Source organism: Camelus ferus, chromosome 10 (assembly GCF_009834535.1).
Source record: "Camelus ferus isolate YT-003-E chromosome 10, BCGSAC_Cfer_1.0, whole genome shotgun sequence".
Lineage (NCBI taxonomy): Eukaryota > Metazoa > Chordata > Mammalia > Artiodactyla > Camelidae > Camelus > Camelus ferus.
The window spans coordinates 22,071,413-22,098,128 of NC_045705.1; the positions used below are offsets into that span (position 1 = coordinate 22,071,413).

At 46.1% G+C, this 26,716-nt stretch overlaps 1 protein-coding gene and 1 long non-coding RNA gene across 4 annotated transcripts in view; both read right to left on the minus strand.

Moving 5' to 3' along the window:
* The window catches only part of SLC1A2 (solute carrier family 1 member 2), a 140,133-nt gene extending 117,046 nt beyond the window's left edge, over window positions 1-23,087 (minus strand). Inside the window, exons 1-2 of one of the 3 annotated variants that reach the window (XM_032488460.1) lie at window positions 22,436-23,087; window positions 22,050-22,192 (exon numbers count right to left, since the gene is read on the minus strand). Coding sequence is in view for 1 of the 3 variants with exons in the window: in XM_032488458.1 (XP_032344349.1) it covers window positions 22,436-22,452 (17 nt within the window). In the remaining 2 variants the exon portion in view is untranslated. Of the gene's footprint in view, window positions 1-21,838; window positions 21,879-22,049; window positions 22,193-22,435 lie in introns of those variants that run through there. The other 2 variants (XM_032488458.1, XM_032488457.1) reach the window with 2 other exon arrangements.
* LOC116666344 lies at window positions 11,816-19,592 on the minus strand. Its single transcript, XR_004323151.1, has 3 exons — window positions 18,300-19,592; window positions 14,563-14,565; window positions 11,816-11,826 (listed from the first exon to the last, which is right to left on the minus strand). It is a non-coding gene; the product is annotated as an uncharacterized LOC116666344 (long non-coding RNA).
* Window positions 23,088-26,716: the final 3,629 nt, after the last annotated feature.

Here is a 26,716-nt window from a genome sequence, read left to right on the forward strand (position 1 = left end):
ACTACATTTTACTGCAGCTTGAGCTGGGGGTCCAGGAGATATTTCAGAAAACACCTGATTTCTAAAGCTTCTGGGTTGAAGGCAGAGGCCAACTCAGCCCCTGATCTCGCCTCCACCCTACAGCTAATACAGGAGTCCCTCTCCTGGTCACTTTAAAACCAGATGGCAGCAGGTGACCCACGGCATCTATAGCCCACCCTTCCATTCTTCCTGCTGCCTTACTATCCTGAGCAGAGATGGCAAAACTAATTTCAAAACTGGAATTATTCATTGCTAAACCTTTAATCAAATTAGTATTTGGTAATCAGAAAGAGGCATTCAGACAAACTGTGAAGGATGTTTCTCGAGTTTGAAAAAAGTCACCAACCACTTTTCCTCCCAGCTTCGAACATTCCCTTTAGTGATTTGCGCCCCCACCGCATCCAAAAAACTTAGCCAAATGAAAATCATTACAGATGTCAATAGAACATGCATCTTAAAATGGTATGCAGATATTAAGACACTTTCAAGGATTCTTCGCCTAAAATGTTCAGGTTGTAAAAGGTGAGAGATAATAGAGACTCCCTTTTATCCTCTTGTGCATTTCTTTCACACGTTGCCTCCGCTCCCCCAAGGTGTTGTTCTCCTGGGAATGGCTAGGAGAGGCCCCAGGCCCTTGAGGCTCTTTGTAACCATGACCCCGCAATCTCCAGGCCAGGTGGAAAAGAAGACTTCTTTGTTTAATGGAGTTCCTCCTCCCCTGGCAATTTGCAAGCTTACTGTCCTTCCATCAACAACTCCTGCCCCAGCCCCTGAACGAATCCCAACCTTGACCCCAGGGTCTAACTTGCTTTGTACAAGGCCCCCTGGATGTGACCCTTCCACCCACCTCCCTCCTGCAGGCAGTCACTGGTTCATTCACAATGTCGCAGTGAAGGCCTGAGACCCACCCTCTGACCCCCAGCATGCCCTCGGCCCTGGTTGGAGGGATCAGAGACACCACCCCTGGCTCTGCAAAGCCTCAGCCTGCCGCCCAGGCACCACAGAGAACCGCCACATTGCCCTGGACCCACCTGAAGTCCGTGCCCTCAGATACCGGACCTGCAGATTTGGCAGCCTGAGCCCGCTGGAGAGAAAGGCCACTTTTCAACAATAGGCAGGTGCAAATTGCTCATTTAACTCTCCTGATTAAAAACTGAAATTCCTTTAACTTTAGTCAAAGAAGCATGAACTTTTTGGCTGTTAGAAAATGACTGGGTGATTCAGCAGGAAAAGGCAGGCCAGGCCAGGTGGGCCAGTCTCTTCTTCTCCACCTGGGGGAGGACGGGCACCCCACATTCCATTCCTGCTCATCCACAGGAGGGCCACCGTCCCATCAGCCAAGAATGGGAATGGAACTCAAGGAAAATTCAAACCTGTAGATTCTGATCTAGTTAGTGGAAGCGCAGGGCCAAATGGCCCCAGGGCTTGGAGAGACAAAGCACTGAGTCCCATTTCTGCTGCACAGTGAAGCCACTGGGCACGATACTGGAAGCTAGGAGACAGGAAGGGACCGGGCCGCATAAAGCTGAATCTGCCCTCTGTGGTCAGTGGAGGCTTTAACTGTGTGGCTCATGGCTCTTGGGAAAACCATTTCTTTCCTTGGTAGGTATGGAGGGTGCACTGTTCCCCTGGACCACTGTTGTCCTCGGGGGCCCAGGTGCCCCATGTGGCCAACATGGGCCTTGGCCCACAGTTACTCAAAGGATCCCAGAGACCCAGGATGAGGTGAGCTCTCCCAGGGGCCAGAGATGCTGCCGCCAGGCCATCCACAGTGATTCAGTCTGACGTCAGGAATACCCCACAATTCTGCGCTGTCCCGGAGCAGGGAGGGTGATGGAGACCACAGGACAGCACCCAGGTCTCTGTGGGCAGAAATGGGGGGATTCCAAAAGGGACTGGAGCCCATCTGCCAGGTGGAGGACCGAAAGAGGGGCCCTCTCTCTGCCTTCAGACATCACGCCATTACCAGGAATGAGTTATTTCTAGGAGACCCCCATCAAAAGTTTAGGATATTTTTTTCTCTTAAGCACTAAGAATAGTCATTTTTAGAGTTATCTTTTTTTAAAAAAAAATCATTATTCTCTCTTATCTTCAGTAAGTCTGTATGTTCATAACCCCCTTGCATGTGAGAAGCTCTGGGGAACTAAGGGGCAGAGGAGCTAAGGGAAGTCCACCTTTCCCAGCTCACCCTCCACCAAGATGCAGAGGGAGCAGCACCAGCCCAAGGGACCATATCAGTCCCAGGGACCCCAGAAGGGACAGCGGAGGCCCAGGGTGAAGGGAAGAACACAGATGGAGCGAGCAACACATCCTCTGAAGCTCACACACTGGGAGGCGAGAGAAGCTCAGAATACGCCTGAGCCACAGGCTTATTCAATTTTAGGAGAAACTTCATTTTCTTCTTTCTCCCAGTCTTTAAAACTCACCGAGCACATCACGAAACACAATGGAGAGACTTCCACTGGTCCAGAAGCCAGTGGCTCAGCAAAACCCAGGTCTCTCAACTCACTTTGTGAACCTCAGGATCAGGAGGAGGCTGGACCAAATGTGCTGGAACATTCTGAGTCCAAGGTGACAACAACGAGAAACCCCTTATTATCCTCGACGTGGCACAGAAGCCGATTCAGCGTTCATTTCCAGTGCAATTTCACAGGCACCGACCACTCTCACTTTTGAGGGGGGTGGAACAAAAATATAGGGTCTAGGTTCGGCCAAGGGAACACAGCCCACACCTGAAGCGCTACCCCTGGTGAGTGGTCTAGAGGATACTAAGTGCAACAGAAACTCCACATCACGTTAAGTAAAAGCCTTCTCAAATAGATACTCGGGGTCCACAGGTTGAGAGTAATAAAAGCAATGCCACAGCCTCTCTCCCTCAGAGACGCGATGTGAGTTACCTGTTCTTAAGAGAGCTAAATAAAGGCAGAGTCTTACCCTAAGCAGCAGGAGCTTAGCTTCCTCCTCAGCTCCCCGGGGCTGTGAAACACGTGAGAGGAAAACAGAGCCCATTCGGAGCCTCCTGGATGGGAAGGAGGGACACACTGGCCCTGCAGAGCCTGCCCGTGGCTGGGTCCCCACCCTCTTCCAGGAGAGACTCCATTTGAGTTTATCTGCATCAGCCTGCAAGTTACTTACAAAGTGTTTTCAGCCACATCTGTTCCTACCAGCCTGCAGAGAGCTATCGCCATCCCCATGACCTTCAGCACATTTGTACTATGCCCCCTTCCCTTCCCCCATCCCCCGAACTGCCGCCTACCCTTGCAGTCCCCCTTCATCCTTAAGGAAGCCAAGAGCTGGCCTGTAACAGACTCAGCTCCCCACAGACGTCTCCTAGGACATGTGGGAAACTAAAGCAAGCACTTCTCATTACTTGGTCCAACACCTTCATTTTGACCTGCCCAGGTAATGAAGACAAACGGGATGATTCTCTCTGTTTGATTGTTAGGTACATGTCACCTCCAGAGAACTTTGGTCCAAAATCTACAGCTGGAGGTAGGGAGGTGGCCGGGGCCGGGGCAGGGCTGGGTCTGGAGACAAGAAGCTTAGGAATGTGAGAAGCAAAGCTTGCACCACGATGCCCACGCTGTAGAGGATGGCTTTGCCAGCTTCACGCAGCTGGTTAGATAAGCGACACCTCCTCAGCAGAGAGGGCGTATTTAGTTCTTTTCATCTGCAGCAAAGAGATGGGGCAAAAAGGAAGTCACCTGGCCCGGGGTACAGTCAGGAGCCACTCTTTCATGGAAATCACTCATCAGAGGAGCAACAGCCCCTTAGAAACAGCGTGAACTCTGCGTAGTTACGGACAAATACATCACAAGAACTGTTCTGCAATTTATGTAAAATCTCTGAAACAAAGCATGTGACCTCTTCAATATAGACTGATGTAGGAGGTAAGAGAGCATATATAAAATAGGAAAAGCCAACACAGAAAAAAACTGTTTTTTAAACAAGTGCAGGAGAAAGATATTTCTGAGTCTACACCTGGCTTAAGTTTTTGCCAGAAATTAAAGTTAAATATGGACTCTGCAGTGAGGTGATGCAACTATAATGGACTCTGCAGTGAGGTGATGCAAAAAGACACCTGCATTCACTCGCTCGAATCTCCAGCCCCTCCAGTCACTGCCCAATTGGGAAATAGGTGTCAAAGTGTTAAGTATGTGCGCCATTTGACCCAGAGACTCCACTTCTACCCCAAGGCCATTATGAGACGGGTTGGCATAGGCGTACATACAAGGACGTTTATAACTGTGAAAAATTAGAAACAAGCTAAATATCTAACAGGAGATTGGTTTCAGAAGTTATGATACATTCACAAAATGGAAACTACAGTCCTTAAACAAGTTAATAGGTTTACTTATTAACACATGCTCAGAACATGTTACCAAGGCAAAAAACCAAATTTGTTTATAGGACAATCTGTAGGTTATGTTTCCACTTTTGTTAAAAAGGTATTGACATGTAAACATGTGTAAGTCTGAAATAAAATATACCAATATTAAAGACATTAATCGCTGGTTAGTGAGATAATGGGTGTTATGGTTTTTTTTTTTTAATTTTGTTTGTGTCTAAACAGTTTGGATTTCATATATAACGGATAAATTTCTTATAGATAAACCCTCCACCCTGACAGAATGGTGTCTTAATACAGCTTACTCCTGCCACAAATCATATAGCACATCCCTGAAAAGTCAGTCTTGTGAAAATTTAAGAGATAAGATTACAAAGAAAAGGGGAAAAAAACCCACAGAAGTCTTTCTATTTGATTTCCTTTGAAAATAACCCTACGGTACTATTTTAGTGCCCAGCTGCATATTATTTTTTATGTTTTATTCGGAAGATACAAGCATCCTTTCTACAGCACACACAGGTTCCTTTTAGCCCAGACACCGGCTCACCGGGTAAGAGGGTAACATTCCATCAGACGTTTTTGGCCGCCTACAGTGGGATTGCCAACCCAACACCCACTGAAGTGCTTTCAGGTGGTTTAAGGTGTTGGCAATCTTAAACCACCGATTGTTGGAGTTGTTGGGGGTCAAGTCACAGAGAGGAAATCACAGACCTTTGGAGTTAGAAGAAACAGCAGTCATTAAGCCCACCCCTCCTTCCAAGGCTTGGCTGCCTCCACGGTGGCCCTGCCTGGTGGTCGTCTGACCTAGGCCCCACATCCCTGCTGCCCCCTGTGTCTCTGCCCAGCACCTCCTGAAACAATCCACCTTGTCTTTGGACAGTTTCAGAAGGAATGCATGAGCAGGGAGCAAGTTGCTTCTTGCCTGGGGAGACCTTGCTATTGTAGGATTGTGATACAACAAAAATAAATAAATATTTGGTCCTTTGTCCTTGGTTCCTGGAAGGTACACAGCTTCCAAAACTGTGGGTGTCTCCAGGGTAATGAGTGTCTTTTGCAGGCTAATGAGATGACTGGTAGCTGCAGGTCCCGCCCCTTGGTAGCTTTCATGGTCACCAAAAAGACCACGGGAAAATTACAGGGCTGGAACTTTCAGTCCCCTACGCCTGCCCTTCAGGGGAGAGGAGAGGAGCTGGAGATTGAGGTAAGAGCCAGTGAGAGGGAAGAAGGTATAGCTCAGTGGTAGAGTGCATGACTAGTAAGCACAAGGTCCTGGGTTCAATCCCCATACTCCGTTAAAAAATAAATGAATAAAACCTAATTACCTCCCCCCACAACAGAAAAAAAGTACACAGTGTTATATGTCAATTATATCAATATAACTGCTTCTGGGTTGTAAACACATCAAGCTGTGCTGTGCTTAGAGCGGGCACCATACCTCTTCCCCATATCCTGGCATCTCTTCCATTGGTGGCTCCTGGGTTGCATCCTTTATAATAAACTGGGAAATATAAAGTCTTTCCCTGAGTTCTGTGAGTCGTTCTAGGGGATCATCAAACCAGAGGGGGTTGTGGGAACCCCCTGAATTTATAGCCTGTGGATCAGAACTACAACGTGGGCTTGCTACTGGCATCTGCAGAGGGGCAGGCTCACGGGACTGAGCCCTTAACATATGGGATCTGACGCTAACTCCAGGTATTAAGGGTCAGATCTGAATTGAATTTTAGGACATCTAGCTGGTATTGGAGAGTGTGCTGGAAAAGGCACCATGCATTTTGAGTCAAATGTGTTGTGAGTAAAAGTTGTTCAAGGGGTTAAAGGCACAAAAAGAGAAGAACCTTCAAATAAACCTTCACTAGTGCAAATACCACCGTAAGATCAAAGAAGCCCAGAACCTACTTTCTAATCTTATCACCTGTGGCTCTCTGAGGAAGAATTAGCAAACATACCTGTGGGTATGCACTGAGTGTTAGCAACCTCATTTGCAAAGTCAGGAGACTGAGGGACAACCCCGCCTAAGTTCAGCAGGCTAAACGCAATACAGTCAGGCTATTCCAAGAAGAAGAGGGACAGTCACCAGCACAGGGTGTCCTCCATGTCCCAGGCACTACGCCAAGTGCTTCACATCCATCCTGTCTTAATCCTTTCCAAAACCCTATCAAGCGGGTGAGATTGTCCCTATTTAACAGATAAATAAATTGAGTCTCAGATAGGCTAATTAGCATTTCTGAAACTACACTGTTAGTAAGTTGTGGGACAGGGAATTTCACTTGGGTCTGAGTGTTAAAACACATCCTTTTAACCTCTGTGCAATACCGGCTCCCAGATGCTGTTTCATGCAAAGTATCTCATTATTGGAATAGTCTAGTGCACGGCAAGAGAGCAGATACTCTCAAGGCTATCATCTTCAACATGTTCACTGTCACCATTAATAGCAGTATTTCATACCGGTCTGTTGATGTGTGGCTTCCCTGCAGACATGGCCAGAAAACCGGCAGAGCCCAGTGCAAAGTAAAAACCCAAGACCACTGTTATTAAGAATTTTAAGATGGCCTCAAAAGACTAAAAATAGACTTACCATATGGTCCAGCAATCCCACTCCTGAGCATATTTCCAGAGGGAACTTTAATTCAAAAAGATACATGCACCCCAATGTTCACAGCAGCACTATTTACAACAGCCAAGACATGGAAACATCCTAAATGTCCATCAACAGATGACTGGATAAAGAAGTTGTGGTATATTTATACAATGGAATACTACTTAGACATAAAAAAGAGTAAAATAATGCCATTTGCAGCAACATGGATGGACCTGGAGATTGTCATGCTAAGTGAAGAAAGCCAGAGAGAAAGAAAAATACTATATGATATCAGTCATATGTGAAATCTGAAAAAAAAAAAAAGATCCAAATGAATGTATTTACAAACAGAAACAGACTCACAGACATAGAAAACAAATTTACGGTTACCAGAGGGGGAAGGCGGTATGAAGGGATAAATTGGGAGATCGAGATTTGCAGATACTATTATATATAAAATAGATAAACAAGTAGAAACTATCTATGTGGGGAACTATATTCAATATCTTGTAGTAGCCTATAATGAAAAAGAATATGAAAACAAATATATGTATGTATATGTATTATGCTGTACACCACAAATTGACACAACATTGTAAACTGACCATACTTCAATAAAAAATTAAATTTAATTTAAAAATTAATTAAATACAAAAAATAATAATAATTTTAAGATGGCAACTGCAGAGCATTAAATCGAGGACACGGCCCTTCTGAGCCCGGGACCCTGTGTGACTGCCCACCGCCTGCCCCCTTGCCCTGTGTTCCTACGTTCACACTCAAATAATCTCAGATTCCCCTTCAAGGAGTACTCAGAAATTCTTGCAGTAAAGAATTCATCCAGTGAGCTTTTCAACTGCTTTCTTTTATTTATTTTGTCAGTACCCTGTGATTCTGTGACAGGAGGAACTCAGAGGTTAATTTAAAATTCCCCCAGCCAGAACTAAAGTCACAGCTGGACAGAAATCTGATGTTCCAGCTGCTTGAAAACTCAGGAACATCTCCATCCTGCGGGCTGGCCTTAGAAGTGTCCTCTTTCGACAAACAGACAGACACAAGGCTAAGTCCCTGACTCCTCTCCGGCCTCCAGTGAAGAGATGGAGCCCGGGGACAAAAACACAGCATTTTCAAGCTATTTTAATTTTGCTTCCTGCTTCTAATTGGGTTGGAACACGAGCTGGACTTCTGGGGTGGCTGGTTAAGTCATTTTGAAAAGAAGAATATCAAAAATAAAAATTAAAAAAATCTTAATTTCAAAATACAAAAGAAAAAGATAAGAGAATATCTGTTTTCAAGCTTCCATTCTTGCACTGTTTATTCTGGGGCCTCTCCAACCCTTTTCAAATGGACGTTTCAATCCCTCACGTGTCTTCCCCCCCCCCCATTAAAGGCCCCTCTTCTTCCCCATGGTTGCCCCTTCGCTTTAAAAAGTCTGCCAGTAACCCAGACCAAACCAGGTGGGACATACCCAAGTTCTGGAACCAGCAAATCTCGTTGGAACCCCGCTGATGACTCTCACGGAGAAGCCGGGAGGACAAGGACAAGGACCCAGGACCAGGGTGGTAAATGGCAACTGCTGTCAACTGGCTCTCAACCTCAGCCCCGTTGTCCCAGGTGTAGCCTTGGGCTCCAGAGCTCTGGTTCCCTAGCTGTTTTAACGACTCCAGGTCAATTGGAATGTAAACAGTCAAAGCATAGGGCTTCTGTTCTCCAAAACCGAGGCAACAGCTGGTGCTATTGCCCTCTGGCTCTCGATTCAGGGCAGCAGGTAAAGCACCCTTGCACCGCAGCCAGCCATTGGGCGGCTCCACAGTGCCCCCTTCTGGACAAACCAGTTGGCTCTTTCTGATTGCAAACAATCACCGGCTGATTGTGTGGAAATCTGGAGTTTCCCTTCCTGGAAACCCACTGAGAGTCCTAGAGGGAGACAGATATCAAAGAAAATAAAAACGCCATCCGTGGATGCTTGGTTCTCCCAACTAACAATGACTTCCATGTCAGAGGAAGCTAGAAAACACAAGGTCTCTACCTTGATTCTATTTTCACCTCAAAAACAGCAGTTTGAATGCCCTGGCTCTGAATCTAGGAGGAATCTAGCATTTGCCATGATGAGGGTGGTTTCAGCTGAAGATGTAAACCAGTCCTTCATCCAGTCACAGAATTCTCCCTGAGAGTCGAGAAGGAACACTCTGGACAGAGTTTTTATTTTCTTAATCCACCAGAACACAGCAAATACCCCTCAACATGCCCCGCCATCAGAAAACTCCAGAAAAGAATTCCATTTCAGGAAATATAGAAATATTGAACATTTTTATTTGCTTTACCAGAAAATACACATACGAACTGCAAGATGTATTATTGTTAGAACCATGGCTCCTTTTTTTTTCTGATCACAATAGGAAGCCAGAGAAGAGAACTCTATGGGGAATGATTAAATACATTCAGAAGCTCTTTGAAAGTTAAAAAGCATCAATTTAACAACAATGTTGTCAGCTTCTGGTAATGTTTCTTTTTCTAAATCAGTTTCACAAGCAGTTGAACTGTGGAGTCTTGGATTTATTCACTGATGTAATTTAAACATCATCTTTGACTGAAGCCCTTCTTTGTATCTGAATATCAAACGCTTGCTAGATTCCCCTTGTTTTCCTTGACAAGGAACAAGGAAAAGGAATAGAAAGACATCATTCTGAGAGGAAGCAGGCAGTCTTAGAAAAGTTATGGGGGGGGGGGGGGTCGTGGGCTCAAAAAGTCTTACCTGATTAAATGTAACTGCATTTTAAAATAACAGCGGCTGTAAGAGTTTATAGTCTTTCCTAGACAAGAGCATGGGAACATGATTGACTCTGACAAAATAGATTTTTGGCTTCACAAGATGAGCTGCTGCCCAGCTAATTATTGTTGTAACCTACTTGAACCCTACCAAGCCTTTGCAGTCAAAAGGCTGGTTATTGACTGCTGGGCAAGTGAGTTCAACTGACCCACCACGACTTTAAAGGGAGGCCTTGACCCCAACAAGCAAAAGAACATGTGTTTTCAACTTGTCCCTGTTGTCCCCTTAAAACCATCCCCTTCTGCCCTCTCTATGCCCTTGTATGTTTCTTTCCCAAAGGAGACAATTCAATTACACTAACGTGCATTGTGATCATGATAGTAGGTTGGGGCGCGAAGAAATTAATATGTAGTCCTGAGCCTCAGAGAGATATCAGGATTGTGAGCAGACAGACAAGGAAACACAATACACTCTGTTATCCTGAAGTGCTGTATAAGTGTTATGGGGACAAACTCTGTGGAAAAGGCTCAGCTCGAATGTCACCTCTTCTGAGAAGCCTTCTGTACATCCCCAGGCTGAGGTGGATCAGTATTCAGTCAATAAATGCTTCCTGAGCACGAAGCGTTAGGCGCTTGGGGGATGCCCTCAGAGTGCTTACACTCTGGTGAGGGAGGTAGATACAAAGAGATAAATCAGCAAAATATTTTAAAATTGCAACTGATGCCATGAAGGAAGCAGAAAAGGAGGAATGATGTAGGGGCTAAGAAAGGGAGACCTATTTTCAGTGAAGTGATGACAGAAGACCTCTCTGGGAAGCATTGCTCAAGCTAGGAACTAAAGGATGTTCCAGGATAAGAGGGGACCAGCTAATGGAAGAATGGTGTAGGTGGAGGGGAGGAAGTGGTCCAGACAAAGGGAATGGGCCCTAAGGTGGGCAAGATCGTGGGCTATTTGAGGAACTGAAAGTTAGGAGTCTGTGAAGCTTTCAGTGGATGACAGTTGCCTGGGTTGATTTGACGGCTGTGGTACATTTTGGAGACAGAATTGAGAAAGCTTGTAGGCTGGGGCTGATAGAAGAGAAAAAAAAACAGGAATAATACCTACATTTCTGGCTTTGAATCGCTAGAGAAACCTGGGAAGGAGTAGGGATGAGTCTACAGGGAAAAAAAATCAAGAGTTCCATTGTACCCAGGGTCATTTCAGGATGTCTGTGCATTGCATAAATGGAGATGTCCATTGGGTGGTAGGATGTATGAATCTGGAGCTTGCAGAAAAGGTCTGCGATAGAAATGAACATTTGGGACTTATCCAAAGAGAATGCAGAGCCAAGAGGAGGGGTCAAGAATGAATCCAAGGAAGTTTCATGAGCTACACAAGAACACACAGGAAGGATGGAGGGGAGAAAGAGGAGAAATTCAGCTAGGGAGACTTAGAAAGGCTTATGGAAGGTGGACCCAAAAAATCAATATATAACAACCACTACTAAAATATATCCAACTCCAGCTCGCTGCCCCATTCGCCACTCAAAGGATCACAGGGTTGACTGCATGGGTCTGGCAGTCTAGGCAGGTGACTTTTCCCCTCCCTCTGCCCCGAGTGGTCCTTCCCTGTGCTGTGGGATGATTCAAATGGGAAGACTGCAGGAAGCTTTGGCCAGGTACTCACAGAGCTGCCCGGTCCTAGCCTGCTGGAACCTCCAGGGCAAGCAGTGAATTACTCTCTGGTTCTAAGTCCTCCCTTCATCAGCTTCTTCCACAAAGGTTACTCAAGACCTCACCATCAGTAATCAAACCTTTCTTTAGCATATGAATGCTTGCTTACCTGACACCCATCCTGAAACTGAAACAAATGAGCCAAAATGGAATCCTGCTCTCCCAGCTTCCCTGTGATTACCACTTTCCGGGGAAAAATTTACATTCATTTTCTCTCCAGCCATTCTCATCCCACACCAACATGGCGACAGTGGCCATCACTTTGTTGACTCCAGTGCTGGTCAGCAGTGGCCTTGAAACTGATGAATCCAAAGATCACTTTTCAGCACTTACATTACTTGATGTCAATGCAGCTTGTAGCAATGTCAGCCACTCCAAGACACCTGCGCTCTCCCGACTCCCCTCCTTACTTCTCAGCATCCTATGTACCTTGAGCCACCTCTGTCCATCTACAGACATGAGCGCTCCCCTGGAGTCTTCCTTCAGCCCAGTTTTAATTCTAGCTTCATGATCTGTCTAGGTGAGTTTATTTACTTTTAGGATCATAAATATCCCTCCATAAAGGCCCCGGGCTCTCACGCACCCAAATTCTTGGTAAGCATCTCCATCTGATGTCCCATAGAAATAGTCTAACCCAGTGTGCTGAACCATCATTACCCTCTCCTTCAAACTTACCATCTGGCTCCTAAATTCCTTTTCTGCACTCTTCCCCACTCGCCCCACTTCCATTTGCTTAAGTTAAAAACACAAGAGATGGTTTTATGCCTCCCTCCTGTTCACCCACTACATGTGCTCAGTCACTGAGTCCTTCTAAATACCCTTGGAATCTGGTAATGCATATGGAACCCTGTATCCTAATACAGGCCACTGTCTCCCACCTGAATCCTTACTGTCATTGCCTAACTGGTCTCTGTGCCTCTGCACCATCCCCCTCTCCAATTTATATTTCACCCAACGTTGTTATAATAGTAACAAAGATTTGGAGATCACCTAAATGTCTTTCAAGCAGAGACTGTTTTAAATCAATTATTATACAACCATACAGTGGACCAATGGGCTATTATCAAATATAGATACATACAGGAGATACACGTATCACATGCACATATACCTAGAGGTATTAAGTGAAAAGCAAGTTTTAGGAGAGTCTGTATAAGATAATACAATTTGCATATTAAGAGTAGGCTGTCTACATGGGCATAGAAAAGTGTATCAAAGGATACCCCAAAGTGAGTATTTCTACAGAACAGGATTGGGGTGAGAGGCAGTCTTTTGCTCCTTTACTTTATGCTTTTCTGTAATGTTTGAAGTTTGGGGGGTTTTTTGTTTGTTTTTAATTATGCCATATTTTTTCACTATGGGAAAAGAGCCACTAATCCAGAGGACAAAAAGTTTTAAACAGCTCATGAAAATAATTTATTTGACAGTAGATAGTCAATTCTTCATACCCCTTTACTTGGCGGACATATTCTATGCACAAAATGTATTTTCTAAATGTAGACTGAATACAATCAGTGTTGCCTCCCCCATTACTGGAAACAGGCACAATTTCTACCTGCCTTTGTAAATAACAGATGTGTAACTCTTAAAAGCAAGTTAAGGAAAAGAAGAAAAGGAAAGTCTCACTGTTGGTTGCTTTCGCTTCTGTTACTCTACAGGTGAGCCATTTGAACTGAACGGTCCTGCTAATAGAAGACCCAAACACATTGACAATCAATGTTCTGGTCTCAAAGCAGATGAGGTCTTACCCGCTGTGAGAAAACAAGGGGAAACACCCACTGACACATAATCTGCCTTGTGTTCTGTACCAAAGTGTTCTTTCATCTCTGAACACATCTTAATATTTACCATACCAGGGGAATAGAGCAAAACCAGTATACAAACACCTCAGGCCAAAGGCTGTCAGAATGCATGACTTCTGAAATCCATAGAGCCCCATGCTGTGGATATTCCAGAAAGGGGTGACCCAGTCCACTGCCCCTCCCTTTTCCCAAGGTAAGGACTTCATGGGAGACAACACTGGTGGGAGTAGAGAAACGGCTGCCGTGAACACGGGAAACATCAACAGTAGCTACACTCTGGTTCCCAGGGTGTTTATCTGTTGCTCTCTGGCCCCTTCCACTGACTAGAGTTGACTCGCCTTTCCTAGGCAGCAATCTGAGATAACTGTCCTTTCCCTGGACCAGACATCTTTGGAAGGCCTGGAGTGCAGGCAAGGGCTCTGTCATCAGTTTCGGGGGGCTGTGTGGGTCACAGCTGAAACCGAGGCAGGTGATGCCGCTAACTCTCCCCAGCCTGGCCCACCGCAATCCACCTTCCCCCACTTTTCCCCCACTGACACCCCTTTTAAGGTAGAGTATTTTATTACAGATGACAGCTTTGTGGAGGCTCGGATATGCAGATGGAAAACAATGGGACCCATTATTTTACTCTCTCTCAAACATTTGAATTTGGGGTCAATAATGGACACTGTGTTGTGCTCCCCTGCCGTCCAGCCACCCCTCCCCTTCAGGACTGAGGGATTTATTCCCTTAGCCGCTGGGAGTGCTGATAAGTGACAGCACTCCTCAACTACACAGTCCTCTAAGGCCGTGCCATGTATTCACCCAGGGCCCTGCCCACTGCCTGAGCACAGCCCGACCCAGAGGCTGGTTGATGCAATGGTAGAGAGCCTCTTTCCTCTCAGTTCGGGACCGTTCTGAAGGGCCAGCCCTGCACCGAGCTTCCTGGAGGATGAGCTGAGCACTTTGTTGAGCTGTTGGAACTTCTCCTTCTGCCAACCCTTGGTCCCTTCTCTCTTCCACAGGGATTTATGCTGGGAGCTCCCCCTCGATAAACTTCATTCACACAAGACTCCATCTCAAAGTGTCTCCCAGGACCAGCCAGCAACAGCCTCAGCCCCGTGTATCAATACCTTGAAAAGACTCCAAATTTGAATATGACCAGACTAAGAGAGAAACTCCTACTAACGCTTAGTTCTCCATTGAAATGTGAGCAATTAGTCATGATGGAAAAATCAGTGATCCCTTCAGCATTTCTGTTCTATGATGGTTTTACTAATATTTGCTGATTGATGACTTTGAAGTTCAGAAAAAAACACTAGGGGAACAGATTCAATCTATAATTCCATCACTCTCTATTCTCTGCTTAGAAATTAGTCCAATATTTATATCTGACACTTTTTCCAGACCATATGTTGCATCTTAGTATAAAATCTAATAGCTGAACTCATCACCCGGAAACCATCAGTCCCTTTAGAGTGTCTGAAACGAGTTCTGTCTGCTGATGTTCATCCATTTCACCCCTAGACAAGTTTATCTAATTGTGCTTTGTTCACGTGGCCTTCCATCCACTTTCCTAACAAGCTGGTTATCAGATCACAAAGGTCCTTTTAAGTAAAGACTGAGATAAAAACAAAAATACAACTTGGTCTGCAGCAGTTGGCTTTGCCTGACGCCTAACAGAGAAGAATGCTGCCACTCTTTTATCAGTTTTCTCCCTTCGTGCATTGCCACTGCTTCCTCTATTTGAAATCCTCTGTCTCCGAGCTCGAGTCTGACCATCATTCTCAGCTACCTAAACTTACTCCCACTTTTTTTTAAAAAAATGGTGGCATTTTCTTTTGAATGTCACACCTCCGTTCAAAGATAAGTTAACGTCTTTCTGTAATCACTGCTGTCTTCTTGTGCATTGCCTCTTAAATTCTTTATCATCCCTTTTTGCAGGGACACGTGGCTATCTTGTTTCCTTTGACCACAATTGGAGATACTCACTGGAGCAAAACCAAACAAACAAAAGTGGGGGGGGGGGGCTCATGAAATTTTAAAGAAATATGAGTTAATTGCAAAATGTGAATAATATGAAATAAAGTAGAATTAAATGACAAAAAAAAAAAAACCCAGGTACCCAATAACAGCATAAAATCAAAATATCTTGAAGTTTAAGTTTCTCCCTCTGTAAAATGAGCATAATATTCCAAGAGTTTTTCAAGAACTTAATGAAATTATACACGTATAATCACATAGACTTGAAATAAGTTCAAATAAGTGGTCCTACTTATAGTTGTTTATGGTGATATGTATAAACATTGTTGATGTAGGACGATCATATCACAAATACCAGAGGAAATATTCAATGGAGACACTTTTCTGACTCAAAAGAGAATGGAATACTGTGGGGATTACGATTCCCTAAGGACCAGAGGCAAACCCCTGTCTGGACAAAGTACTGACATTTACTGCCACCTACTGGATGATCAGCAATCTGTGCCACTCTTAAAAATACACAGAAATATGGCCTCTGATCAATTTCTTCCCCAATTTAAAAGGCATCCCTAGCATCACTGTTTGTGTATACTGAAAAACAATGACCCCACTCCTAAAGCGGTAGGACTAGTAGCTGTTTTAGGAAACTGGGTAAGTTAAGTCACAACCCTAAACAGCCATGCTTGACAAATCACATTAAAAAAAAAAAAAAAAGAATAAATTCCAGGGCCTGCTAAATGCTCCGTTACATTTGCCACTAAGAAGTGCGTGCCCAAGGCTCAATATTCCAAAGGATTGGACCCCTGTGGTCATGCCCTGGGCTGTTTCAAAGCACCACATCTGGGTAAGACTATGCTACTGGTGTCCTGACAACCAGTGATTACAAAGGAACTCTTCATTAAAAACACAGTTAAAGGAAATAACAGGAAGGTCGTGGTTAAGAGGTTAACAAGAAAAAGTAGCTGGAATTACTTTTCATGATATAGAAATGGGATTTTGAAGAAATCTTCCAATCCACAGCCGCTAGGCACAGGCATACCCTGAAAAGATGGAACCCAAGCTCATTCCCTCAATGGCTGCCTTAGAGAGGTAGGGGGTCAAGCAGGCTATATGAGCACATGGTCTCAGAAAAGGCTGTGCCCAGCCTGGAAGGCACATGCCCTGCCTCAGGGGACAGCCATTCTTCAGCCTCAGCTGACCCCCAGCCCTGTGGGACTAAGCAGTGTAGTCTAGTGGTTGGGGCCATGGGTTTCAGAGACGGGCTGCCTGGGTTTAAGGCCTGGCTTTGCCACTCATTAGCTGTGAAACCTTGAGCAAGTTACTTGATCTTTCTGTGCCTCAGTTTTCACACCCGTAAAATGGGGATAATAATAATCCCTGTGCATTGTATCATTGTGGGGATTAAATCAATTAATGCATGCAAAGTGCTTTAAAAAAATTGCGGGCTATAAGTCCTCAATAAATAGCACCAAGACAAAAGGGCAAGTCCTTTATCATCAGATTTCCCAATGTTTGAGAGAAGCTAGAATCAGGATTTTTTTAAGGCAGAATATTTTTAAATATAAGCAAATAATTCAAACATTTTCAAAATCCTTGTGAACCAAAACATATATGCCTGGGAGCCACATACAGTCCACAGGCATTCAGTCCTGTGGATCTGGTGCTGTGGGATGAGCAAAGCTTGGGAGGCAGACAGGCCGCACCCCACTTCCAACTTGGCCACCAGCTCAGTGATCCGTCGAGCATAGCGACTGGGAACCCAGGATGGCAGGCGCGCGTGATGGAAAGTTTCGTGCCAGCTTACAAAGAGCGAGTGACAGATGGCACTCCTGACCAAATGTAACAGAAGAAAGTACTCTCGGTGATTTAAATGAAGCCTTGAACATACAGGGGGGTGCAAGTCCTTCCATGTCTCCAGGGACTTCATTCAAGGTCTTTAACGTGGACCACCACCTATTCTAGAGGGACCCAGGAATGGCAAATCCAGCAGCCAAAATAGAGTTCATTCCATTTTTAAAGGCCAGTCCTTGCTCAGTGAGTCTATAATCCAAAGCAGCTGCTGAGATTGCCAAAAACACCAGACGGCCGATCAGCAGACAGCCCGCCTATCTGCTTGTCTAAGTGAGAAATTAAATAGATACACCACAGAAAGATAAGTAAATAAATATCAACACTGCTGAAAAACAGCAATTTTTTTTTAAAAAAGCACTAAGAAGATGAGATACTCTTTTTTAAAGTTTAAGGATCTACCTTTGTCTATATTCTCCTTTACTATTGCTCGGCCCATTGTCTTTTCTGCTGTCACGGGAAGCCAACCAGACAGATTTATAACGAGATGCGGGTCCTTTTCTATCCCACTGACAAATATGCAGCCCATCTGCCTCCCATCAATGATGGAGCACGTGGCGATGGAGCAATGAGATATTTTTAAACACTCCTTTAATTAATTCATTGCAAGGACTTGGCGCTGGGTGAGCGGTGGGGGTGGTGTTGGGCAGAGGGACGAGAGAGCAAGCTCACGGTCTGGTAAATAAAGAGATTTGCCATAATCTGTAGCCTGAAACCCCTGCTATGAAGCATTCTGCTTGCCCCCAGCAAGCTGTTAAGGGCATGGAAGAGAAGCAGCAAGCAAGGTGGTGTGCGGTATTTGTCAGCTTTTTCAGACTTCGAGGACAAGTTCTGAAAAATGCAAACAAAGTGAAAATTTCATCTTGAGAGTGACTCTTCTGCCTACTATTGCCAGAAGATTTTAAATGATCAGTGTCCTATTTGATTTTAAGAAGTAGAGCAGGTGCTTGAGATGAAGAGGAGATTCAGTTTGTTCTGAGAGGCGAGCCAGTCCCAAGGGGGCAAAAAATCAGTGTGGAAAACAATTTAGTTTAGCTTCAAAAGGGGGAAAACCAGACATCTGGGCATCATGTGATATAGCCGTGGAGAAGGGTGGGGAGGCGAGATTTTCCTTGAAATCAACCTGTGTTGAGCTTCAAGCTGTCAGTTTTGCAATCCTGGGTCTGTATGATTTATGGCACACTGACCCAGAAATCTCACACTTTGCTGTTAAATATTGCTTGTTTCTGCAGCCAGAGAACCGCCATGTCTTAAAGACCTTCCCTTGTGTGACAATTCCCTTAAATCTGAAGCCAAAGGAGACAGCACCCAATTGTGTTGCATTGAAGAGGAAAAGAAGTGGCCATTGATACGGATGGGTAGAACTGTGTTTGTGTTTTTAACATCTCAATTTTTCCACATCACCAGCTTCATCTGGATTCAGAAATTATTTCTTGAGAATTAAGCTTTCAATCACTCACAAGAGGCGATCTTAGTAAACATGAAATGGCTTTCTCATATGAGTTTCACTCGTCTTTATTTTACCCAAGGAGGCTGATTTTTATATTCTTGAAAATGAGAAATGAAAACCGCAGTGAAGCCTGAGGCATGCAATATGCAAACCCCTCTGGACCCCAAAGCCCATGCCCTCTGCTCCCTTCCCAGTCAGTCTATTCCATGGGCTCTTCCTCCTACAACCTCAGCCTCATTCCCAAGGGGAGGCGGGAGAAGGCAATTGTTATGTTTTGCTTTTGTTTGCTTGAAATAATAAATCCAGTGGTCTTTCTCGAAGGGTTTTTCTGCTGTCAGCAGTTTTCTGTTTCACTGGCTTTCTAAGTCAAATTGAAACTCAAGCCCTCGCACTTACTTGGCTTTCACTCTGACCCCTTGGCTCCTGGGAGCTGATCAGAAGACAGATCACCTTGGGTCCCTGACATACATGATGACCACGCTGTCTCCCACTCTCAGCACGAATTTCTAAAATGCCTGCCTCTATGGCATCTGAGTGCTCCAATATAACTCAGTCTTTAATGGACACTACCAGTCTGCCCCCAAGTACTTATAATCTCTTTGCAATTTGGGTCAGGGACCAAAATCACAATTCTAGCTACGTCCGAGGACTCAGAAAAAGAGAATGCTCAGCTATCAAATTAGACCTTGCTTTGCGGGAAAATACCTCTCAGGGCCTGGAAACTACCAAAGGGTCCACTGTTGACTTTTATAGAAGAGAGATGCTAATAATCCCAATTCCAAATAATCAGAAACATCAAATAACCAGATCATGTTTGGATATGCTTTGCAAAGGCAATGACCAAGTGCACGGGCTGATAATAAGAATATTCCAAAAGGCAATTTGCATGGTGTGTATGCCAAAGGTTTGAGAGAAAGCCAGTAATCTCCTGAGCCAGACATACCTAAAACACTTTCCAGTGATAACTGCCGTTTTCAGATGATAACCCCAAAGTTCTGCCAAGTCCTGGAATCTTCCTGGAAAGATGACATTACATTCTATGTCATTTTATTCTTTAAGTCCATTCTCATTGGACCAGCTGACTTCAGTTACTGGAAGAATCCAACGTGGTGATGTACACAAATGAGCTTTGAAAGTGAAGTGCTAAACAAACATAAGATGTCACTATTGTTTCTAATAATTCTTTCAAAATTGGTAATCAGCATATGTCATTGACTATATCACCAAGTAAATGCTAACCTTCAAATGGTCAGTTTGTCATACGATTCCATTCCCTAAACATTCTGCATCAAACAGAAATTGAAAATACATACATTGATGTGGAATCTTAAAAAAATGACACAAATGAGCTTATTTATAAAACAGAAACAGACTCTCAGACACAGAGAACAAGCTTATGGTTACCAGAGGGGAAAGGCAGGGGAGGGTGGAGGGATAAATTGGGAGTTTGGAATTAATACAAACTAACTACTATATATAAAATAGACAAACAGGTCCTACTGTACAGCACAGGGAACTATATTCAATACCTTGTAATAACCTATAATGAAAAAGAATATGAAAAGGAATACATATATGTATAGCAACCACTATGTTGTACACCAGCAACTAACACAACATTGTAAACCAAGTATACTTCAATAAAAGATACATACATTGAAAGTATGTGACTATATTGGTATTTTTGCTTCCTTCTCAGCAATGTTATGTTTCAAGGAAACAGCTTCAACCTTGTTAGAAGACACAGGCTAACAAAGGCAATCAGCCTGAGGAGTCTTAGTGACTTCCCTTTATAAAGTATATTAACCAAAGGTATCTGAAGAGGCAAGAGAATCTCATAAACCAGATGAACAATTTACTAATCAAAGTCCTCGACTGGAGTCAGCTCCCAGACCACTCATGACTTTGTATCCCCGCCAGAGCACCTAGCATGTGAGATCTACCCAACAAGTACTCAGTAAAGGCATCTGAAAGAAAAGATGGAAGGAAGGAAGAGAAGAAGAAAGGAAAGACAAGTACTTCTCAGAATGTCACCTGCCCATCAGTTACTCTCTGAAATGATAACAGGTCACAGCTCTATGTTTGCTCCCCAGCCTTTAGATATTTTCTCAGTTCATTCACCTCCTAAATACAAATTCCTTTGACTAGTCTTTCCTTAACTATGCACAGTACACAATATGGCATTAATTGACTGTGAGTCTTTTAAAAATACTGATAATCACTTCTGTTCTCTATTTAGTGTCAAATCATTTGGCAGTTCTCATTTAGGACAAAGGTGAGATAAACACACTTAATTTGGGGATTTCTTTTGGGGTCTTAACCTCTCTCTATACTATCTGGCCATCAAAGTGAGGATACAGGATTTGAAAGACTACCACCAACAATCTCTTTCACAGATGTTTTCCAATCTAGCCTTTACAAGCAACCACAGATCTAGAAGGGACCTGAAGGCAGCCAGAAATGCCTTTATGTCTGTTCTAATATGAGACTAATTAAACAGACGAAGACACTGAAGTTGAGACATATGAGCTCTTAATAATTGAATTCTAGAGATCTGTGTTAGCACGGTGTACCACCCTCCTTGCACACAAGCATCTCTCTGGAACATCTTTCTGGAGAAGTAATAATCAAAACGTTCCACACTGCTGAACCGTTGGGACAAAAAGAGAGGAGTAATCTCATGCTACCACAAGATGCCAGCCCCTCTTTGGAAGGACTCCAGGCGACACAAAAGGGATGAGTTCCTTCTCTTGGACACAGAGAGACAGTTTTAGAAATATATTCCCTTTGTTAGAGGTTGAAGTCTAGAGACTTGACTTTGGAGCCTTTCTATACTCCTTCCTCGAGGTTCATTCCCCTAAAACAAGCCTGCGGAGTTGGTAAAATTTATTAGAGAGACGCTCTGGAACGTTTCTAGCACGAAGGACTCTCCACCTTTGCTCAGAGGAATCTCTGATATTTCCACCTAACACAGATCCATTGATCTCTTGCAAGTGGCTAGTGCACTGTTGTGAATTAACCAAAGGGCTGAGCTCCCAAACCAATCCTTTTATTCCTTCTGAGTCTTCACCAAGCTGGGAAAGTTTCCTGGGAGACACTGGTTCGGGGACTTGTTCTGGACCCTACCTTTGAGATATGAGTATTCAAGAGATCCCTGCAGACCCATCTCCCTCTTGCTAGAGACTGGCTGCCCTTACTTATCACTGGGACCATTCTCCGTACAATTGCAGTCACAGGAGGAGGGAGACAACTCCAGGACAGTGGGCAGAATCAGGAAGCCAGGGCTCCCCCTCACCTTGCCCCTCGCTAGAGTTTGGGGACTCCTGTCCCTGCCCAAAACCACTTACTTTCCCGTCTCTTCCCGGGAAGTACCCAAATCTCTTCCACTCTTCCTTAAAACTGGCCAGGGAGATTCCACCATCCAGGGACAAGGAGAGACCGAAGCCGGCCCGGCATCTACTCCGCGACTCTGCAAATCTGACATTCAAGGCCGCGCGCGCTGGTACTCGCCCCGCCCCGGCCCCGGTCTCAGCTCATTCATTCCCGACCGGTCCCCACCTTCCAGCCGGCGCCGCGCTCCGAGCGCTGCTTCCCCGGCAATGTCTGCCGCTCTCACTGCGCCCCCGTTTCTCGTTGTTTTTGAATCTCAAAAGTAAGCTCAAGAGAATTTTTCGTCACTCTTTTTCACAGCTCCACAGAACCTTTTTAATTAAAATAAAGCAATTCTCCGTCTGTCGCATCTTCAAAGGGTTAAGCAGCAAGCTTTACGAAAGAAAATCAATCTCCTCCCCACCATCCCACCCCCAGTTAAGCCGTCTCTCCGCCACCTTCCCCGGGGCGCGGGGCAGGCGTCTCTCTATTCCCATCCCGGATAGGGGGCCACCAGCCCGCAACCCCCCCCCCCCCCCCCGCTTCCCTGCGAACACAGAGAAAAGCCCCCTCACCCTTCGGTGGATGCCATGGTCTGGGGAACGCCCCCTCCTCTTCGGCACAATCCGGCAGCGGCGGGCGAGGAGTGAGTGGGTGCCGGGGTGAGCGCGCGACTGCGGCCGAGGGCGGTATTTAAGGGGGAGCCTCTCCCCGCCCTTCCACCCCCCTCCTGGGTAAGCCCTTTAGCGCCTCAACGGGCGCAGGAGGCTCCAGCCGGCGCTAAGCCGCGTCTCCGCTCTCCAGCGCGCTCGTTCCGCGCTCCCTCCGCCGGCCCCCGTGGCGCTTGGCGGGGCGTTCGGGTGGCTTCCCCCAGAGAGCGCCGCCCCCGGGGCTGCGGGAGGACGCGCGGGAACGGTGTGCCGCCGCCGCTGCCACCTGTGTTTGCTGCGGGGCCCGCAGCGCGGCGAGCGGCGGAGCGCGGGCTTGGAGGATGGTGGCAGGGGAGAACAGCGAGTGTGTGTGCCCTGGGTGTGCAAGAGAGTGTGTGCGTGCGTGCGCGCGTGTGCGGGTGTGTGTGCGCACCGGGGGAGGCGGTGGAGGCCGCTGCGCCCTGGCTCGGCGCCGGCCCGGGAGGGATTGCAAGGTTTAGCCCCGCCGGAGCTGGGGATTTGCAGGCGATCCCTCTCTATTTTCGTCGAGAGCTGACATCATCAGCGCGGCCGCCTCGGGAGACTCCTTTAACTGCCGCCCCCTCGCCCCCCATCTCCAGACGCCGTGCCTCCTCTGCCATGCCTCCCCCCAGCCTCTCGCCATAAATTAGCCAAATAAGAAAAGAGGTCCCGCTGGTCTCCCGGGAAGGCCCGGGCGGCCCATGGCAGGAGCCCAGGATCTAAGGAGTCGCTATTGTTTCCCCTCAAGCCCGTGTGGCCCCGGGTCACCCCGCGCTGGGCAAAGCGCAGAGACCTGGGATGACTTTCTGTCGCCGTCTCCCTCCTTGGCACACTCGCTCTGGCTCACATCACTCCCAAGCTCATCCTCACAGGCGGCACACCCACTCCATCGTCCCACGTCCCGGGTACCAGACCTCGCGAACCCAAGCGGCCGAAACACACGAATGGCACGGCCGAAATACAGCCCAGCTGCGCGCCCTCCCCCGCCGCGGCCTGAATAAATCTCTGGCCTTCAATTATGCATGGGGATTAATATTAATGCAGCTCCCTGGGGTCGGCGGGCGGGCTGCTGGGGAGGCCGTATTTTTTTTTTTTTTTAAGGCGCGGGAGGTTGGCTTTGGGGGCGCAGGCTGGCAAAGCGCAGAGAGATGGCGAGGCAAGTGGCATGGACGCGTTTCCACCCACTGGGCTTTGCTCTCTGTCGTCTTCTGTGCCCCGGGGGCGGCGCGTGGAGACAGATGGGCTCGGTCAGGGGAGGGTCCGAGCCTACCCGGCGGCTTTGCATAATAATGACGAAATCTGTGCAGATTTTATTATCTCTGGGACACAGCAGACACATACAGCTCCACCACCAGCCGACTCTGTGACTGTGGGGAGGGAAAGCCTCACTTACCTCGTCTGGAAAATGGGACTAAAATAACCCCCTTTGCAAAGCCACGGTGAGAATTAAGCAGGCTCTCTGGAAAGAGAGGTGTGCAAAGCGTAAACGCACCCGTAAGATGTTAGCTGTGCGCGTCTGTCACTTAGAACCTGCCAGGCTCCTCCGGGCGAGGGGTGGGGAACCCTATGCTCCACCGCTCCAGTATTTTCTCAGTCGTCGCCTCCCTAGTCTTCTTCCCGGGGAGGGTGAGAGGAGGCGCTCTCCATTCGCAAGGTTGTGCTGACCCTTTTCGGAAGACTGAATTCTCTGGCCACATGGAAACTCGCGGAGTTCATCCCGGGGACGGTGCCAGGGGAGCAGGAGTCCCAGGAGGACAGATTCGTGGTTAAATGCCAGGCGCTCGTATCTGCGAGCTCGAGTTCTTCACCTTCCAGTGGAGAAATCCGGGGGCAAATTCCTCAACTCCCCTTCACCCCATCTGCAGAATGGGAGTACCATTCCCAATCTCGCAGTGCTAAGAAAACGAAGTGTGAAAGATACTCAGAGCTCTTTGACTAGTATCCGACACCCAGTAAACCCTCACAAGTTGTTCCGTTTAATCTAGCGGTTCTTGGAGGATAGTGGCTTGAGCACAAAATCCAAGAGTGAATAGGCAGATGAGAGAAACAACAAGAAAGAGAAAATTACTAAATAGAAGTTTCTAAAAAAATGTCTGCTCACCTCTTCCTTCCATCTCCCTTCCCAAAATCTGAGTCCAAACATCTTCTATCCAGGCCTTCCTCCATCTCTCCGCTCCCCACCATCCCCTGCCTCCTGTCTGCCCCATTAGATTAACCAGATCCAATATCTTATCTACCCCAGGACCCTTTGTAACACCTCCAATTGTGCATTTTCTTTTTTGAAATTTAGTTATGATTTTAACAATAATAATTTGTAGATGACAAACTACCTCCCCGAGCCTTGGTGTGATGCTTGAAACCCCTTTCCCTTCAGTCCTGTCAAGAGTGGATGTGTGACTTTGTATGCGAAGTTGCCAGGTGCAGAACACGGACCGTATCATTTTTCTCTTTACAAGTTAGGGATTTTTACTTCTCTTTCTGCTGAGGCAGCAGCTGGAGAACAAAGCCGTGGGCATCTCTCTAGACCTTAATGGCCCCAGCAGTACTACCACTCCCCCTTTAACACGAGCACGAACGGACTCCCCCATCATTGTCCCTCAATACCTGCACACAGGTGTGGAGGGCTGAGCAGGACCATTCAGGAGACCTCACTGCCAAGAGCAAGGTACCTGGCGGTACAGGAACCCGGAATAAGTGAAAGGACAGAGAGAAAAGGGGATGGAGCTGATTTCACTTTTTAAACTATCCAATTGAAGAATGGTCTTAATTATATTTTCAGTGTTCAGGACCTGAGAGACTTCAGATGAGTCAACAAGCATGACCAGATTGGATGGGAGCAGTCAGTCCGTCTTGCCATCTTCCCTAAAAATGGCTGTTTGGGAACCTTGACATCCCATTCTACACTTGAGAGATACTTGCATTCAGCTGCCCTTGGAGATGAGGCCTATTAAATCATGTGGAATATGCCACAGATCATTCTGTGTAATAATCATTAGCTAGAAGGAACTGATTCTCTTTCCTCACACTGGAGCGCCCTGCCAACGTTCCCACTAATTCTTTATTTTTTAAGCAAATGGGAGCAGTGCTTTTCAACACTGGCTGTCCATTAAAATATCCTGAGAGGGCCTTTTACAAACAATAATGCTCAGGCTACCTTCCGGAGATTTGGGTTCCATCAGTCTGGAGAGGGGCTCTGACTCAGGTTTTGTTTTTGTTTTTGTTTTGTTTTTTAAGTTTCCTCAGGTGATTTCTCCTGTTGTGCAGCCAGCATCTGCATCTGGACCAGAGATGGTTCAACAAGATGGAAAGGGGTCCAGAAACACGGCCCTGAGGAGTCGTCGAAGCAAATTGGTGTGTTTAGCCTTTGGAAAGACAAAGGAAGATACCAGGCTGTCCTTTCTTTCTTCAAGCACAGGAAATTTAAAACTGTATCCAGGTAAATCCATGTGTGTTCTTGTGGACACACACTAACATGAGAAGCTATAAAACATGGAGTTTTCTTCTCAGTGAGTCAGGTGAGGCATGCTCCCACACTGCCTCGGAGCTGGATCAGAACTCAGCTCTGAGTTAGGGAGACCTGCATTAAATATGGCCCCGGGCATGAATTGGACTGTATATTCCTAGACTGGGCACTTTAGATGCTCAGCATCCTCAACTAAAATCCGGAGAACCTAGTGATACCACCTTATGACTGTCGTGAGGTTAAATGGGATAATGTGTAAGAAATGCTTAGCTCTGAGCCTGGCACCTCCTGCGTGCTTGATAGAGGGTCGTCCTAGCCATGTGGCAGCAGCAGCATGCACCCCATCTAATTTCTCACTTGAGCCCACTTGAAAAGCTAGCCTTCCCTCAAGCCACCTTAAGCATGACCCCATTAACTCCTATCTTCACAACAAACTGCAAGTCTCCCAGCCAGCATCAAGTCGGTAAAACCCTGATGTGAGGTCAGAACAAGGTTGACCCTACAAGCCAGCAGGAACACTTTTGAATTTTCCAGCAGCTCTCAGTCTTCCCTAGGGATTCCATGGTTATGGAAAAAAGAGAAAGTGTAGGATGCTCTGACATTTGCATTTAGATATACCTTTTTTAAGTCTCACTCATAGGTTCTCCAACTTAGGATAAAAAAGTATTTTGCAGGACTGACTACAAACAAGTTAACTGTACTGGACTCTGATAGGTGACTTA